Source organism: Micromesistius poutassou (assembly GCF_964030765.1).
Source record: "Micromesistius poutassou genome assembly, chromosome: 16".
Taxonomy (NCBI): Eukaryota; Metazoa; Chordata; class Actinopteri; order Gadiformes; family Gadidae; genus Micromesistius; species Micromesistius poutassou.
In genome coordinates, this window is record NC_140286.1 from 9,347,338 (window position 1) to 9,364,060 (window position 16,723).

At 49.2% G+C, this 16,723-nt stretch overlaps 2 protein-coding genes across 2 annotated transcripts; one reads left to right on the plus strand and one right to left on the minus strand.

Annotated features, from left to right (window-relative positions):
• Positions 1-319: 319 nt before the first annotated feature.
• On the plus strand, positions 320-4,569 carry LOC311361396 (protein-lysine 6-oxidase-like; the record flags this gene model as incomplete). The annotated part of the gene is made up of 7 exons (XM_084481564.1): positions 320-1,250; positions 1,770-1,878; positions 2,787-2,924; positions 3,377-3,533; positions 3,988-4,083; positions 4,186-4,301; positions 4,530-4,569. 7 exons carry the CDS (start codon positions 320-322, stop codon positions 4,534-4,536), a joined length of 1,554 nt encoding a protein of 517 aa, XP_084337690.1. The 3' UTR covers positions 4,537-4,569.
• Positions 4,570-11,120: 6,551 nt separating this feature from the next.
• LOC311360777 (uncharacterized protein) lies at positions 11,121-16,107 on the minus strand. The gene is made up of 3 exons (XM_084480869.1): positions 14,758-16,107; positions 13,436-14,077; positions 11,121-11,232 (listed from the first exon to the last, which is right to left on the minus strand). Exons 1-2 carry the CDS (start codon positions 15,958-15,960, stop codon positions 13,526-13,528), a joined length of 1,755 nt encoding a protein of 584 aa, XP_084336995.1. The 5' UTR covers positions 15,961-16,107; the 3' UTR covers positions 11,121-11,232; positions 13,436-13,525.
• Positions 16,108-16,723: the final 616 nt, after the last annotated feature.

The window sequence follows — 16,723 nt, forward strand, 5'->3', positions numbered from 1 at the left end:
AAAGTTTGCTTTCAAACATCCTTGGGTGAAGCCTGGTCCGCCCCGTCCAGGGTCGGAATGGGTTAATCCATTCCGTTTGCAGGTTGAACTTTCTGTGCTTGCGTAAGGAGGCTAAACCCGCCGAATTAGATAAACGACCTGAAAAACCCAACCCTCTTCTTCCCCTTTCTAATTCTGAGCCGGTCTGAGAACGGTAATTTGGACCGGATAGCTTTTATGTATTTTTGTGACGTTATCCTCCAACTCAACACCACACGCAACAACAACGACAACAACCTCTGTGACTTTCAGTGATTCCACTGAGGATCTGTAGTTAACCATGGCAAAGTGGTCCGTGTTATCTCTGTACATCCTCCAGGGACTGGCCCCTCTCCTCACGGGGCAGCTGGTCCCCCCGCGGGGCGGCCCCTGGCGGCAGCGCATCCAGTGGGAGAACAACGGCCAGGTGTTCAGTCTGATGAGCACCGGCTCGGAGTACCAGTCCCCGGTGGTGGCGGGCCGGCCGAGGACCTTCTCGAGGAACTATATGAGCGGCAGCAGCTGGAGAGAAGGCGGCACCGGCCGCGCGGTGTTCGGCGCAGGGGCCGGGGCGTCGCAGAGGAGAGGGGGGCACTACAGTGGGCCGACACGTCCCCAGCTTGATCGTGCAAGCGATAGGGTGGTTGACCAGGGACCTGTAGCTCTTGGGCAAGACAGCAGGCAGCTCGTGCACGTTAACGTGCGCCCGTCGGAGGTGGGACCCCCGCAGGTGCTTCATTTCCAGCGGCAGGGCGCGTTGGGTTCTCCCAGCGCGCGGCGCGTCGCCACGGGGTTCACCCAGAGGATCAACAGCTCGTTACCGGGGACTCCTCCTGGGTCTCCGGGAAGCGATGTAGTAGTGCCCAGGAGGGACGGTGCACGTGTCGGCCTGGATGCCACCGCACACAATAGAAACAGCCAACCGGGGACCGGTTCGGTGTCGCCCGGTGCGCTGTCCATCTCCAGGCACGTTGCACCTGCAGCGCCGCCCTCCCATTCAGAGTATGTGGTACCCGCGGTACCCGCGCCGAACCAGGCGGCTTCTATTAACGCAAACGGCGTGGAAACAAACGAAGCGGGAACTAACGGAGACGCCATGGCTAACGATGACCCCCGGAACCCGTTCAAGAACCACCGGAATTCGGTTTTGTACAACATGTATCCCCCTCGAGGGCGGCCCGTGGTCCGCGTGCCCCCTGGCACCGGTTATGGCACCAGATATTTCCAAAATGGTAAGTGAATTGGACTTTATACAACTAAGATTAAATGCCTACTAATTACACGATTCAAAATGCCCAAATGAGTGTATATAAGTATATAGTATATCATAATTGATGATATAGTGAAAGGAAGGCGCATATGAATTAGATTCATGTACGCGCAAAAGATCATCGAGTAGGCCTACAGTATACAGGATTCAATGTTTAATCGCCTGTCTGGAAATAATGAGTCAATTTGCAAAGCAAAGCAGAAAAAAAATTGATATATAGTGGGAAAACTTTTCATTCTGGGCCGCAGATCATAAGTGTCATGTGAGGAATGTAATACAGATGCGTGCTGCTGCCAAGTGCCAACAGAGACATAAACACTGACTCTGAAGTTCCACCGACTCACTCTCTGCCAGGACGGCCTGTTTGGTCTGCTTTACTGGACTGCTGTCAACAATGAACAACGCCTTAGCAAAGAACCAGCGTGAAAAAAAAGAAGAAAAAATAGTCTATTTTGTGCTGCTGTCCTCTGTTCCCTCCCAGGGCTTCCCGACCTGGTTCCAGACCCCTACGCAATCCAGGCTGGCACATACATCCAGCGCATGCAGATGTACGCCTTGAGGTGTGCAGCCGAGGAGAACTGTCTAGCCAGGTAATACCAGGTGCCAAATGGCCTCGGGCACATGGACAGACGTAAACACATGAACCAGATGCAAACATATGCATTACGCATAAACGTACACTCGCAGGCACGCACACGCACACGCACACGCACACGCACTCAGCGGCTCACACTTTAGGCTAACTGAATGGTGTCGGTGCTATACTTCTGACTGTGGAGGTGCTGCATTTTCCTGTTAGTGCTGTATTTGACTGTTAGTGCTGTATTTTACTGTTAATGCTGTATTTGACTGTTAGTGCTGTATTTTACTGTTAGTGCTGTATTTGACTGTTAGTGTTGTATTTTACTGTTAGTGCTGTATTTGACTGTTAGTGTTGTATTTTACTGTTAATGCTGTATTTGACTGTTAGTGCTGTATTTTACTGTTAATGCTGTATTTGACTGTTAGTGCTGTATTTTACTGTTAGTGCTGTATTTGACTGTTAGTGTTGTATTTTACTGTTAGTGCTGTATTTGACTGTTAGTGTTGTATTTTACTGTTAGTGCTGTATTTTACTGTTAGTGCTGTATTTTACTGTGTTATTGCTGTATTCACCCGGCTCACATCTGGTGATAGTATTAGGAGCGCTGTTTGATTGAATTTCAGAGCAATGATCCTCCGACACAATGTCCCGCCAACAAATAAACGCTCTTGGATTCGGTTCCCCCCCCCCCCCCCCCCCCCCCCCCCCCCCACAAAAAAAAGCATTTAGCAGCCTAAAACCTTTCGTTTTGGGAGAGCCATAGCCAGCCATTCCTCCGCTCAGCCTGCCAGCCAGCCAGCCAATCAGCCATCCATCAGTCCAGCCAAGGGAAGGCAGACCTGCCATGCAGAAAGGCGATGGAACTTTCCAGCCCGGGCTCACCTCACAGCCCTGTCTCCCTGGCTCTCCCCCTAGGTCGGCGTACGGGCCTGGGGTACAGGACATCGACTACAGGGTCCTGCTGCGCTTCCCCCAGAAGGTGAAGAACCAGGGGACGGCCGACTTCCTCCCGGTCCGCCCCAGGCATCAGTGGGAGTGGCACAGCTGTCACCAGTGAGTCCCCCATCCCACCTCCACAGGGGCTTCTCCTCACCCTGCATACCGTCTGTGAATGTATCTGACTGGGGTATAGGCTGCCCACTGCCGCGTGGAGCTTTTAGAACCATGGAGTTTCCCAATGGAGATTTTTAGGCCTTCTTGAACACTGTGAGAATATAACTATCATTAATTACACCTATTTCGGTTTTCTTCTATTCTGGTCCTCATTAATTACCCCCTTTGATCTATTATATATACCCTATTCGGATTCCCAGTTTTCTAATCAATATTAAATATCCAATATTTTACTGTATTATTTTTTAATGCATGCTTATCTATTATTTACCACCTATTTCTAATTCCAAATATATTCTATTTATCATCCACCATCATATTATATATTCCCTTCTTCCGATTCCCGATTATCAAATCAATGCGTAAAACTTGTCTTTGATCTGTTCCGTCAGGCACTTCCACAGCATGGATGCCTTCAGTCATTATGACCTGCTGGATGTCTCCACGGGGCGCAAGGTGGCTGAGGGACACAAGGCCAGCTTCTGCCTGGAGGACACGGGCTGTGAGGCTGGCTTCAGACGCCGTTACGCCTGCACGGCTCACACACAGGTAGGGCACAAGGCTAACGAACATTACAGGAGCCACGTGCTGAACTAGGTGGCTGCTGATTGGCTGTTGGGACATTCACCACTGGCCATACAAGACTGTGTTAACTTATAAGTATGAAGTTAGGAACTTCTTACAACCCATCTCAAAGAGAGCCATTGTAATGGAGTGTGTTGTGTCAGACTGATGAAGAGATTAGATTTGATTCAGAGCGAGTGATAGACAGTATAAATATATCATTAAATCATGATTAGGCCAAGCCACCGACAATAATGTGCTTTTTTTGCTTATTGGCAAATATCTTGTGCTTCAGTTCAGAGACGTCAACATGTATAGGAAATACAATTACAAATGTTTTATTTGACCAAGATAGAGCTATGTAATGCTGCTGTGATCAGCCCTGTTTCAGCCGCTGCAGCACATTGTGAGCCCACTGCTGTGTTGTGCTTTCGGATAGGGACTGAGTCCAGGTTGCCATGACACCTATGCTGCCAACATTGATTGCCAGTGGATCGACATCACTGATGTACCTCCAGGAAATTATCTGCTGAAGGTTGTGTTTTATTTTATAACCAAGCTTTTCATCAGGATTCGGTTAAGTGAAGATACTGATGTCAACGTGATCTCACTATCCCTTTGTACTTTTTCCTATTAGGTCACCGTCAATCCAAGTTTCCATGTTCTGGAGTCAGACTTCACCAACAACATTGTGCGGTGCGACATCACGTACACGGGAGTTTACGTCCAGACAAGGAACTGTCGAGTAGCAAGGTACCGTAAGAGCGGAGGGGCGCCTGTCCTCTCTTCTCACGTTAAGAAATAAACAGAAAATAATCGATCCCAGAGCTTTTGCCTTTTGTTTAGAAATCTGATGAGGAAGAAATCATGTTTGCAGACTAATCAAGAAAACATTATTTATACAATGAGTGGAGGAAGTGTTTGTGTGTTCTTGTCTGAATTTCTGTGGGTAACCTTATTCTCAAATCGTTCTGCTTGCAGGGCCTAGAATCAGAAGCGGAGCTCGGGATGTCTTTGAAACCATTCTCTGTATGGGTACTACATCACACAGGATGGCGCTTTATTATTATAGCTTTTTTATAATTCTCTACATTCCTGTGACAAATGATTGTGCAGCATGCATTTTTCATTTTCTGTGTACATGTTATGAAGTTATATACCATATGTCCATAGGGTGCTTTTTATAGTATTTACACTGACCTAACAATCCATTAGAATGTTATCTTAAATGAAATTTGAAGAAGTGACCTCTTTAAATTAGTTAGTTAGTTCTTTTTTGACATTTCTCGTTCTGTCTTAGTTTTTTTTGCTTCAGTGAAAGATATTTTAGTGATTTTATAATGACATAGACACTTTTATTTTACCACTTAATAGTCTTCAATTGCATTTATTTTTGCTTTCTGTTATTTTAAGGATTTGATAATTATATGCTTGAAAATTGGATCGAACATGTGTGCCTGTATAAATGAAAACTGTAATGTAAAAGTGTTTTATATTTCAAAGTTCAAAGGACTACAATTTCAAAGTCCCTCTGCTGGGTTGATATTCAATGCAATAAACACAACCGGGACTGAGCACAACTTTCAAGAGAAGTTTTTTCAATTTGTCCTCCATCCTCTTTTGCATGCAAACCAATTATACAAAGACGCCAAACTAATGATGCAGCCTCTCCCCTCCCTCCATCCCTCTGTAGCTGGCCCGACACCAGGCCAGCAGAGAGGTCCTGTGTGACCTGCATTCTCACAGCCCCACGCACATGAGGAGGAACAGAGGAACACAGAAAGGAAAGACTGGGTCCTAGTACTCCAGTATGTCTTACCAGTAGTACTGAATGGGGATTTGTGACCCCTCCTAGTACTCCAGTATGTTTCACCAGTAGTACTGACTGGGTGTTTGTGACCCCTCCTAGTATTCCAGTATGTCTTACCAGTAGTACTGAATGGGGATTTGTGACCGCTCCTAGTACTCCAGTATGTTTCACCAGTAGGACCAACCAGTAGGTATTATAGATCTAGTGGTTGAGTGACGATGGTCCTGGGAGGGACTGCGGGTTGGGGGGGATGCTGGAGGAAGAGGGCCCTGTGGCTGCGATGTGTTTGCTCACCAAGACATGTGAAAACACAGGCCGCAGGATCTTGTGCGCCTGTGTCATCTCTACTATAAAGAGCAGCTGTCCAACCTATCTCTCTCTCTCTCTCTCTCTCTCTCAATCTCTCTTTCTCTCTCTCTCTCTCTCTCTGTTGGTCGATCTATCAACTCCTTAAGAAGCGGTTTCTCATGCTCTTTTTGATCTATGCATCACTTTTATTTCTATATCTTGCTTGATATTTTCCCATTTATCCATACATCTATCTGTTTGACGTGAACAGATAGATAGATATATAAATGCATTCTTCTCTCTCTCTCTCTCTCTCTCTCTCTCTCTCTCTCTCTCTCTCTCTTCGCTCTCTCTATATATATATATATATATTTATATATACGTATATATATATATTTCTATCTATCTAGGTCTTAACTACTGCTACGGCTTCGTTTTTTATTTATTTTAAAGATCATTCGTATCCATGGTGACGGAACTGCTTTCATGAGCGCCTCAACTGAAGGAAGAGTAGACACGCTACCTTTCATCACAACGATGAAGCTCTACCAGATACATCTGGCTACACCACGGATCAACTGTATTCATTTTGATTGGATTCACTTTTTGAAACAAGGGATCCATTCGTTGGATGAATGCTAAAGTATTTCCAGAGAGGGAGAGGAACAAATGAAGAAAGAAAAAATAGGGAAAAGAAAAGACAGCCAGACAGTGTTTGCACTGTTAAGGCAAACAGATGTTGAACATTCTCCAGTCAAGGGCTGAAGGATTAAGGGCAAGTGAACAGCATCCACTGGCCTTCGCTAAGGTGCATCTATGCCAGAATAATATGTCAATGTTATTTAAAGTGTCTGGAAAAAAACGCACATACACACACATAAATCACTTACTTTATTGTCTGGGAATGTTATATTGGTGATATTTGGAGATAGTGGCAATGTCATCAAAGGTCCAACACTGGACTTGGACTGGTGCCATGCCGATCTGAGGCCCTGCTTTCATAGGAATGTCTGAATGCCTGTATGTGTGTGTGCATCCGCGTGTGCCTGCATGTGTGTGCGTGCGAGGGTGCGTACGTGCGTATGCGCGCCTGCCAGTCTCACAGCGGGTTCTGCTTCTAGCTCCACTGTTCCTTTTTGGACCGCCATGTCATTTTAAACATGCCATGCTGGAGAGAAGACGGTAGACTTCTCTACTGTTTGCTCAGCTGTGAGGCATGCAGAAAACTACTCTCCCCCCAAGACATCTGGGCCACGTCTCTCAAGTCGGCCGCAATGCTAAAGAACAGCGACACAGTCAGCAGCGGCCAACTCCAAGTTAAGTAAAGCTGGCAACTCCTCTGGGCAGCGCCTCGTCTCACGCAGCCATCGCCCGCACACAACCCCCAGCTCGGCGCGCCCGGCGGTAGGCTTGCGTCGGTGATGAGGTGAAATCAGGCTTTAATCCGTTGTTAATAGTATCTCGGTGTTCCGCCAAGTCACTGCGGCCTACCTCAAACGCCAGAAGAAGCATGAGGGCAACAGAAACATTTTCCGGATGAATTCGCTACGCGAGAGAACCCCGAGTCTCTGTTGTTTAGAGTAGGTGGTCGTGTTGTACTCTCTTAAGATCATATTTCAAGTAAATGGGGCCACGAGAAAGGGGGTGGGGGATATTGGGTCTGCTTCACCTCGGGAGACGTGCTCCACTCCACGATTCATTTTTTTGCAGGTTGATTTAGGCAGAGAGCAGAGACATTCCTCAGTAGTTGTGTCATTTCATTGAGAGACACGGTGCTGGGCTCGGCTAGACAACGAGACACGATAAAGGGATCGAATTTCTGGTGGGTTACGCAAAAAGGTCAAGCATCTCCACATAAAAATATAAACGTAAACTCGGTCCCCCCCCTCCCCATGTTTCAGACGCACATATTGTCTGTCGGGAACAAAGCACACTCCTGTTCAAGCTGGGTGGTATGTGTGACTTGGGTGGTACTTTTAAATGTAAGACCTTCTTCTGTTCTTCCAGAGCTAACGCAGTGGTATTCCATTTCCCCACAAACCAGGAACGTTTTTGCAGAAAACATTTCTTTTGAAGTCATCAGTGAGCCACAGGAGGTATAGCGTTTATTTTTAGCCTTCTTTTCATTTATCTTTGGCTTTTTTTAAATGGATTTTTTAAATCCCAGCTTGCATAACTTTTTTATAGTTCGTTTTGATGTATTTTCTTTGAAAGAGAGCTCACATCAGCTCCCAGGCTAAGGATGCTTAGTCATCTGACAACTTATTTCCAAACTCATTGAAGTAGCATTGTGCGCAATGATTATTCAAGAACAAATCCATCAAATCCAACATGTGCCAAATCCAACATCCGATTCACAATAAAATATATTTAATAGAATAACGTACGCCATTGATTACTCTTCCTTTTAATTCACTCTGCAACAGCTTGACGTCCAGCTCAGTCCAGCGGTTTCCCCCTAGGACAGCCAATCCAGGATGTATTGGCCGAGTGCTTTTGTGTGTGTGTGTGTGTGTGTGTGTGTGTGTCGGGACACAAAGACCTCAGCTGTGGAAGAATGCGACAGCTTTTCCCTCTGAAATCCAAACAGTCCAGAAAAAGAACATCCTGCAGAGGACACCTGGGCCAGAGGTTAATAATAACACAAGAGCCCGGCTGTGTGTGTGTGTGTGTGTGTGTGTGTGTGTGTGTGTGTGTGTGTGTGTGTGTGTGTGTGTGTGTGTGTGTGTGTGTGTGTGTGTGTGTGTACGTGTACGTGTACGTGTATGTGTGTGTGTGTGCGTGTGTGTCATAACATACATGTTATGGTTTCAGGTGTGGGGGACGACTTTTCCTTTCAGGAAAAAGGGTCTTAAAAGGGCTTTTGCTTTTTGTCTTATTGTGTGTGTGTGAATTTGTATGTGTGTGTATAGTCTATTTTTATGTTGCGTCATTCTTAGAAGAAGGCCAAGTGAGACACACAAATACCAAAGGAGGCCTATACAGAGAGACGTGTTGTGTTGTGTTGTTTTCCCCCGTCAAAATCCCATCGCACACACCAGAGGGACGCTGGTGGGGACGGGATTCCAGATGGACTCCATGGCCCCACGGCTTGGGCTAGCACGCGGCCCCAGGCCGGCGTGCGTATGGTTCCATGCACCCAGCGTGTAGACAAACCCGTGTTTGACTGGTCTGTGGATGGTAGCGCACGGACCATGCTGGGTCATGCAGCCCGGCCCGAAGTCATCATGTCTGGATCCCCCCCAGGATGGGACGGAGTTGCTCCCGCCGCCATCTGTGATGATGGATACCGTCGGCTGATGTTTAGTCACCATTCGCTTCATCTTATCGCGGCAGATGTTTTCTCCTGTGCAGATTGTGTTTATTTTATCGAGAGGAGGATAGCTGAGGTTAGAATATATTCAGCTATTTTCGTTATCTGCAGCTAAATACACACAATTGACTTGGCAGGAATACCAAGTGGGCTAAATATATTCTCACAATGGAGAACAGGCCGTGATGAACGGCCTGCTCATTGTCTTAAGAGCATTGCGTTTGGGACGGAAATAACCATTTGTTAATCTGGAATCACTGAATATTTATTTGTCTCTGCCTCTCCCCCCCCCCCCCCCCCCCTTATTAAATAATAGCTTTAGAATGTCGCTCGTACATTCTGCCTGGTGACAGGTCACTATGAAGAGGGCCAAAACGTTGTCGTCTTGTGGACCCCTGACTGCATCTTTGACCTTCTGTTTGTGTTTATAAACCACTCACAGCGAGCTTGTCCTTTGCCAATGCTCACTTAGACATTACTTAACCTCTTCTCGACACAGGGAGGGATGGGAGTGAGGAAGTCAGCGGATGGAAGGATTAAGTGATTGAGTGAGGTAGGCTGAAAGTGAACGAGGGAGGGAGGGAGTGAATGATGGCATCAATGATGGAGGGAGGTAGTGAACAAGGGAATAAGAGGGTGAGGGAGGTAGTCACTCATTGCTCTTGTTAAAATGTACATTTGTAATCTTTCTTGTATCACATTCACAACTTTTTGAGCTAATTAGTGTCTTATGACAGCCCACTCAATAAACCCCAGCTTCTCAATATAAAGCACTTAGGTAGGTGGTTAAAAAGGAGAGGAAATAAAGTGGACAGTGATTGCCCTTCACAAGTTTCATGGCGCAGGTCCAAGTACAGAATAACAGGATAGGAGGACTATTTTTGGGGTCATGAATCAAAATGTCTGTCCACAGCTGTAGATGAGAAGGAGAGAGAGAAAGGGAGAGAGAGAGAGTGAGAGACCGACAAAGAGGGTCATACAGAGAGTGAGAGCAAGAGAGAAGGTGTGTCAGGAAACATTAAAGATATAAGCAAGGTTAATATTTAGGTCACAGCGTACTGGGAACAAAACAACTCATATATGAATACATCTAATACATAACGGAACGTATTGCGGCAAAGTGCAAAGAAGAAGTCCCTCTGTCTTGATGACACCACGATGGCATCTGAAGTCAAATCAACATGTGAAAGTGACAAAGCAAACGTGAAAGCAAGACAACATGATGCCACAGATTGTCTGAGACACAAAGCTCTCTGGCAGAATGAGGGCACACAACACAGACTTCCTAACACGGTGAAACGTTCCTATGACCATATGCATTGGGAAGTTGGGAACAGACCCATGCTGGGTCCAATATGGCTGAATGGCTCCCACCTGAGAGATGATCACATTATTAATATTTTTTCCCCCCTTCCAGATGCAAAACCTATTTCGGGACAGGCATGGTTTTTATTCAGTCAATTTGCAAATGCGGTAACATTCAGCGGTCAGGGAGCAACATTGACAGAATATCTGAGAGAGCACAGAGGAATCTGAGAAGCTAGCCCTTAGCCGAAGGTTCAACTCCACAGTGAACACGTGGGACTGGGGATCATCACAGGCATGAATCAAACAAGACAATCTGAAAAACATTCCCTGTCCTCCATTTTGACCTCATTCCTCCACTTGCCCACGCGTCGCCGCGGCCTACGTTGGGTGACGTAGTGTCCAGAGGTGTGGTGTCATGTGACGTGGTGTCCTAATACCCTCCACAGGATCATCAGACCGATGGATAAATGATTCACTGATTCAGTGAATCATTTCTCCATCTTAAGTCTTAAACAGATACATTTCCATTCTTATCTTGGTAGTGGGCTGGTGGTGGTGGTGGTGGTGGTGGTAGGGATCGAGGGTTATGGTGACCCATCGTCGTTGAGTTCGTCCAATAGAGGGGAAAGAACAACAGCCAATAGGAGACCCACGAGACAGCTTGGAAACCTTTCGATCCGTGCACCCTTCTTTGGATGCTGCTCCCCATGCCATGATTGCCTGATGGAAGGTTAACTCTCTCTCTCTCTCTCTCTCTCTCTCTCTCTCTCTCTCTCTCTCTCCCTCTCTCTTCTCTTCCCGTCTCTCTTCTCTTCCCCTCTCTCCCCCCCTCTCTATCCCTCTCTCTCTCTCTCTCAGTTTATTTTCATGTCCTCCCGTGCGTCCCCCTGTGTGTGGAGGGTCCTGCTCCCCCAGGCCGTGGCATCGCTGCGTTGTAGAGAGAGATGCCTCCTAGTGGCAGGGTCCTGGTGGACACAGGGAGGAAGAAGATGAAGAAAAACACCACACACACACACACACACATACATACATAAATACACGCACAACATTTATATTCAGCATGCACATCTTCCAGTAAACTCTTGTTCCTCCCTTGTGAAGTAAAATAAATGTCATTCATTGAAGCCCCAAGGCTGTATCTCTCTCTCTCTTGCTCTCTGTTGTCTCTACCATTCTATTGATGCCAATCTCTGTCCCACTCTTTTTCTCTCTTGCACTCTCTCTCTCTCTCTTTCTCTCTCTCTCTCTCTCTCTCTCTCTCTCTCTCTCTCTCTCTCTCTCTCTCTCGTTCTCTCTCTCTCTCTTTCTCTCAATCTCTCTCACTCTCTCTCTCTCTCTTGCTGTCTCTACCGTTCTATTGATGCCAGTGGACCTGGATGGGTAGTATGAATGGTGAGTGGGTGGGTGTGAGGGGTGTGTAAGGGCATCCCTATGACAAGGCAGACAGAGGAGGTGTCCTTGTGAGTCACTCTGTTCTCGTAAACCTGCTGCTGTAACACCGTCTCCATCACGACTGTCAATGCTTGTCCCTGTTGCTGCAGAGTTATTGTGTCTTTGAGTGTGGGTGGCCATGTGTTTGTTTGTGTGCCTCTGTGCCTGTATGTATGTATGTTTGTGTGAGTGTGTGTTTGCATGGGTGTGTGTGTGTGTGTGTGTGTATGGGTGCGTGCACACGCTTGTCTCTGCAGTACATTACTCTACTTCAGAGAGAATAGGGTGACCAATCCTGATAGTCGTATTCAAGATGCAAGGCTTTAGACTCCCAATACAATGTCTGCTTTAAGCAAAAAACAAAAAAAAACTGAGCTAAATCCAAGCAGGGAGACGGATGAAAAAGTAATATGTCGTACCTTAAGCTCTATGGAGCTCGCTACAATTTCATGTATTGGACACAATATATGTGTTATTAATGCTAGGGAGCATCAAATCATGTCAGCCCAGAACAATTTCACACAGAAAAATAACTGCGTTATTTCATAATGGACACCATGTCTATGTGCAGCCTCCTTTTCGCTCCATGTTGAAGGTAGCCGCAGTAAAAACCCTTTACTACTGCTCACGTTTATAATGCCGTCACAAACGTTGCTATTGCCTCAGTTTGCCTCGTTTCTCTCTGGCACGAGGCCAGAGGGTTTTATGATTAAAACCAGATTGTTCTTGCCCAACTTGAAACGGCCCCAGAAAAACAGATTGCAGTTTTGCATACTCCCCACAAGAGGGGAGCAGTGGCCCAAAGTGCCTCTCCGCCTCTTGAGCTAGCGTGGCTCTATTTTCGGGTAAGTACATTAACTGTGTATTTGTTATTCATTATTATTTACTCATAGTTCGTATTGCTGCAAGATAACACATGTAAAAGTAATACTCGGTTAACTTAAGGCATTACATGAGGCATAAACAGGCACAATTGCAACTGCAGCACATTTGTTTGAACTTGCTCAAAGAAAATTAAGATGTTAAGACTGGAATTACTTCATAGAAAATTCTGTTTGTCTGGTAGTACTTAAAAAGATTAACTAGAATAGAGTAGCCTCAAGATCTGAGATATTGTTCATGTGTTTTATACAAAAGAACAAATATACTGGGAAAATAGTATAATAAGTAACTATAGATTCCAACAAGGTTATTGGTGTGATGATTCTAAAGATCTGGCACAAAACACAACCTCTCCTCAAACAAAGAAAATCCAATATTGACTCGAACCATCTTGGATCAGGGCTTGCTTCTTTGCACTTTTAGTTTCTATTAAGTTAGTGCAACAGATGTTTATCTGATCACAAATTCGGAATTATGTTAATCTTGGGAGAGAACTGCTTTGGTTAATACGGCTTTAAAATTGTTTTTTTTTCCTGTCCTGACTCAAGTGAAGCCTGGGAAATTATGTGACAACAACAAAAGCAGACACATAGATTACGTCTACCGCCCACACCAACACACACACACACACACACACACACACACACACACACACACACACACACACACACACACACACACACACACACACACACACACACACACACACTACCGCTATTCATGATCCGACTTCCTCCACAGCCTACGCACCCATAAAGAGTGACGAACGTCTCCGGCTACACTCCTTAATAAAAAACGGTAGTGTCCAGAGCTCATTAAAAAAAAGAAGGAATTGCATAAAAAAAAACGACCTACCATACGTTCTCGCCCTGGCTGTCTAATTTCAGACCTCCGTCATCGTTCCCGGGTCTTATTTCAGGCCCTTGGGGGCCCCGGCCCTCTCCGTCACACCATGCTTGTGTTCTGTCTGCGTCTCCCAGGGTAAGGGGTCTGGGTCTTCACGGGGATGGGAGGGGGTACCGGGGGTACCTTCCCGCATCTCCCGTTCTGGGGGTACGGCGGGGGCTTTTGAGTCCTGGGCCCCGGCGATCGCCTCCCCGCTCCGGGGTCCCCCACCTCGGGGTCCGGGCCGCGGCGCCAGGGGTCCTGCAGGTCAGAGTATCTGGGCGGGCACAGGTGAGGGAGGTGGCCATTGGAGACCAGCTGCGGCCGCTTGCGCCCCGCCCCGTCGCCGGCCGGCCCCGAGGGCGGCGGGACGCGGTTGGTCTTGACCACGGACGCCACGTGAACGGGCGAGGGAGCGTTAGTCCTGAGGAACACGTGGTTCTGGACGGACGGGGGTTTGGGGTTGGGCGCCGGCGCCGGGGCCGGGGCGGGGTTGAGGTCGACCGGGCGCGGTGGGACGGGGGAGTCGGCGGGCTCGTTGCCGGGGGCGATGGCGATGCTCTCCTCGCCAAGGTCCATGTTGGCCGTGAGGCGGTCGATGTGGTCCACCACCTGAACACACGGCGACGCTCTGTTAGAACAGTAGCACTATGCACGGGGACCGCCTAGCGTACAGTGGCCACACACAACACACATCCTGCAACACAATACCATTATCAAGTAGCCTCGGTTTACCTCAGCATAGCTGTCATTCCTTGCAAAAATATAACATTTATAAATACATTCCATTTATAAATACATTCCTCAGATGCTGATGTTTTGCAGATATTGAACTTTGAGGGGCTGCTTGCAAAATGGAAACTGCACAGTATAATCTAGTAACGGTCTCAGGCCTGACTATGTAATGCAGTGCCAGGAACTCTGCCAGCTTCATCGGCGTTCTGCAAAAGGTCAGTGCAAATTGTTCTCAATCAATGCTCCTGCAAGAGATGATAAGTCTGTACATCAACACATGCACACACACACACACACACACACACACACATAACAACACAATGCCCGCGTGCACAGACAAATACACACGCACACACACACACACACACACACACACACACACCTTTCCCTGAACTCTTTGGGAAATCATTTGAAAAATGTCAAGGGCGCATCTGTGCACAACATCCATAATACCGACTGGAACAGCTGAATCTTAGGACGGACCTCGGGGGTAAACACACCTGACATAGGCTTCAAACACAGACTAAGTATATACACAACAGTTGCGGGCCACCCACCTCTTTCATCTCCCAGTGAACCTGCTTCAGGCCGCCCAGCACGTCCTCCAGGTTCATGACCACTTGTCGGATCTGCTCGTGGACGGTGGTCCCCGGCCGGGCCGGGTCGGACACCCGCCCCTGGGGCCGGTCCTGGCTGGGCGACGGGGACGTCTCCTGGCTCTGTGTGGTGGAGGGCGACGAGGGCATGCAGGGCCCCTTCCGCCTGCTGTAGCTCAAGTGTTTCTGGGGGACTTCAGTGGAGAAGAATCCCCTGTGGGAGGCTCCGGGCACGCTGTAGCCCCCCTCCTCCTGGAGCCGCACCGGTCTCCAGTTCCAGTCCTGCTGCTGCTGCTGCTGCTGCTGCCTCCTCCCCCGCTCCCTCGTCTCTGAGCTCACCCTCCGCCCCGGGAGGCCATTGGGCACGTGCAAATACCCCGGGGGGGTCCTGGGTCGGCCCGTGCGCTGCTCGGAGCGGCGGCGGTCAGCTCCTCCGTGCTCCCGCCCCGTCCTCGGCTGTTTTGCGTCCTCCCCGGACTTCTCCTCCCCGTCCCCCTCCTCTCCCTCCTCCCCCACGGCCGCACCGTCGCTAGTCCGTCTTAGGCTCTCCCCCTGACCCCTGAACTCTGGGGGCGGGGGAGGGAGGGCCGGAGGCGGCCGGCCATTAAAGGTGTGTAACGGCGTGCCGTTAAAGGGACGGCCACCGCCGCCGCCGCCCCGCGACACACAGCCACACTGTTCCCGCACAGACGCGTAGTGTCTGGCCCCGGGCCGCTCCGGGGCACCGGGGTGAGTCCACTGGGCGGGACGGGGGTCCCAGGGGTCCCAACGGGGCCCGGGGCTCAAGTAGCCGGGCAGGTCCGGGTACACAGGGCCCGCCGCTACGAACACAGGCCTCCTCTGTGGGCTGCGATGACTCTCCGCTCTGTCCTCCTCCCCGGGGGCCCCCCCCCCAGCGCCGGCCAGCGGGGTGAGTCTGCGGCCGTCCGGTGCGGCCGGGTGGTCCCTGCCGCCGCGAGCGGGTACGGGGGAGGGGTGCGGTCCGCTCCCCGTCCCCTGGTGGCGGAGGCGGCGGCAGCTGGGGGGGTCGTCCGGGGGGTCCGGGCGGCTGCGAGCGCAGCCGTGGCACGCGCAGGGCCCACCGGGCCGGGGGAAGCGGTGGTGGTGCTCTGCCGCTGCCGCCGCCGCCGCCGCCGTTGTCTGCCGCGCGCCGTCTGGGTACATGTCCGGGGGGCTCGGCAGCGGGCTGGCGCGGAAGACGCCTCAGAAAGCGACGGATTTCCTCTCCTCCCCGCTCTTTCCATCCGAGTCATTCGCTCGCTCTGCTTTCCTCATCTGCGTCCTTCACACACACACACGCACGCACGCAGACACACACACACGCGCGTGCGCGCACACACACACGCACATGCACAAAACTTTTCTTGAGCTCGGCTTTCTTCTTGGGTTTGTACCCCAGACAGCCCTCCCCTTCCTTCCTGCCTGACTCTGCCTTTCCCCCTCTTTCTGCTCTCTAGACTCCTCTTATCTCCATGCTCTTCCCTTCATTTCCTTTTTTTTTTGCCTTCTGGAAGCTTCTCTGCGTTCTCCCACTTCTTTCTTTTTCTTCTTCTTCTTCTTCTTCCTTTCCTAACTTTTCTCCAGCCCGTGTTGCTCACAATGCAGTCCCTCTCTCCTGTATGGGGCCCCCTCTCCACCTCTTGCTATTTCTTCCTCCTCCCCTCTTTCTGCCTCTCCCGCCTCGCACTTCTCCTGGCTGGCTCATTCGGTGCTGCAGCCGTACGGTCTCTCCCTCTCTCTCCCTCTCTCTCTCTCTCTCTCCCTCTCTCTCTCCCTCACACACTCCCTCCTATGTGATTTCCCGCTAGCTCCCCTCCCCTCTGTTCCTGTTTGGTCTCTCCCTACCTCCTGCTCCGTCCCCTGCCACTACTATGCTCTCTCTCTACCTCCTTCTCTCTCTCTCTCTCTCTCTCTCTCTCTCTCTCTC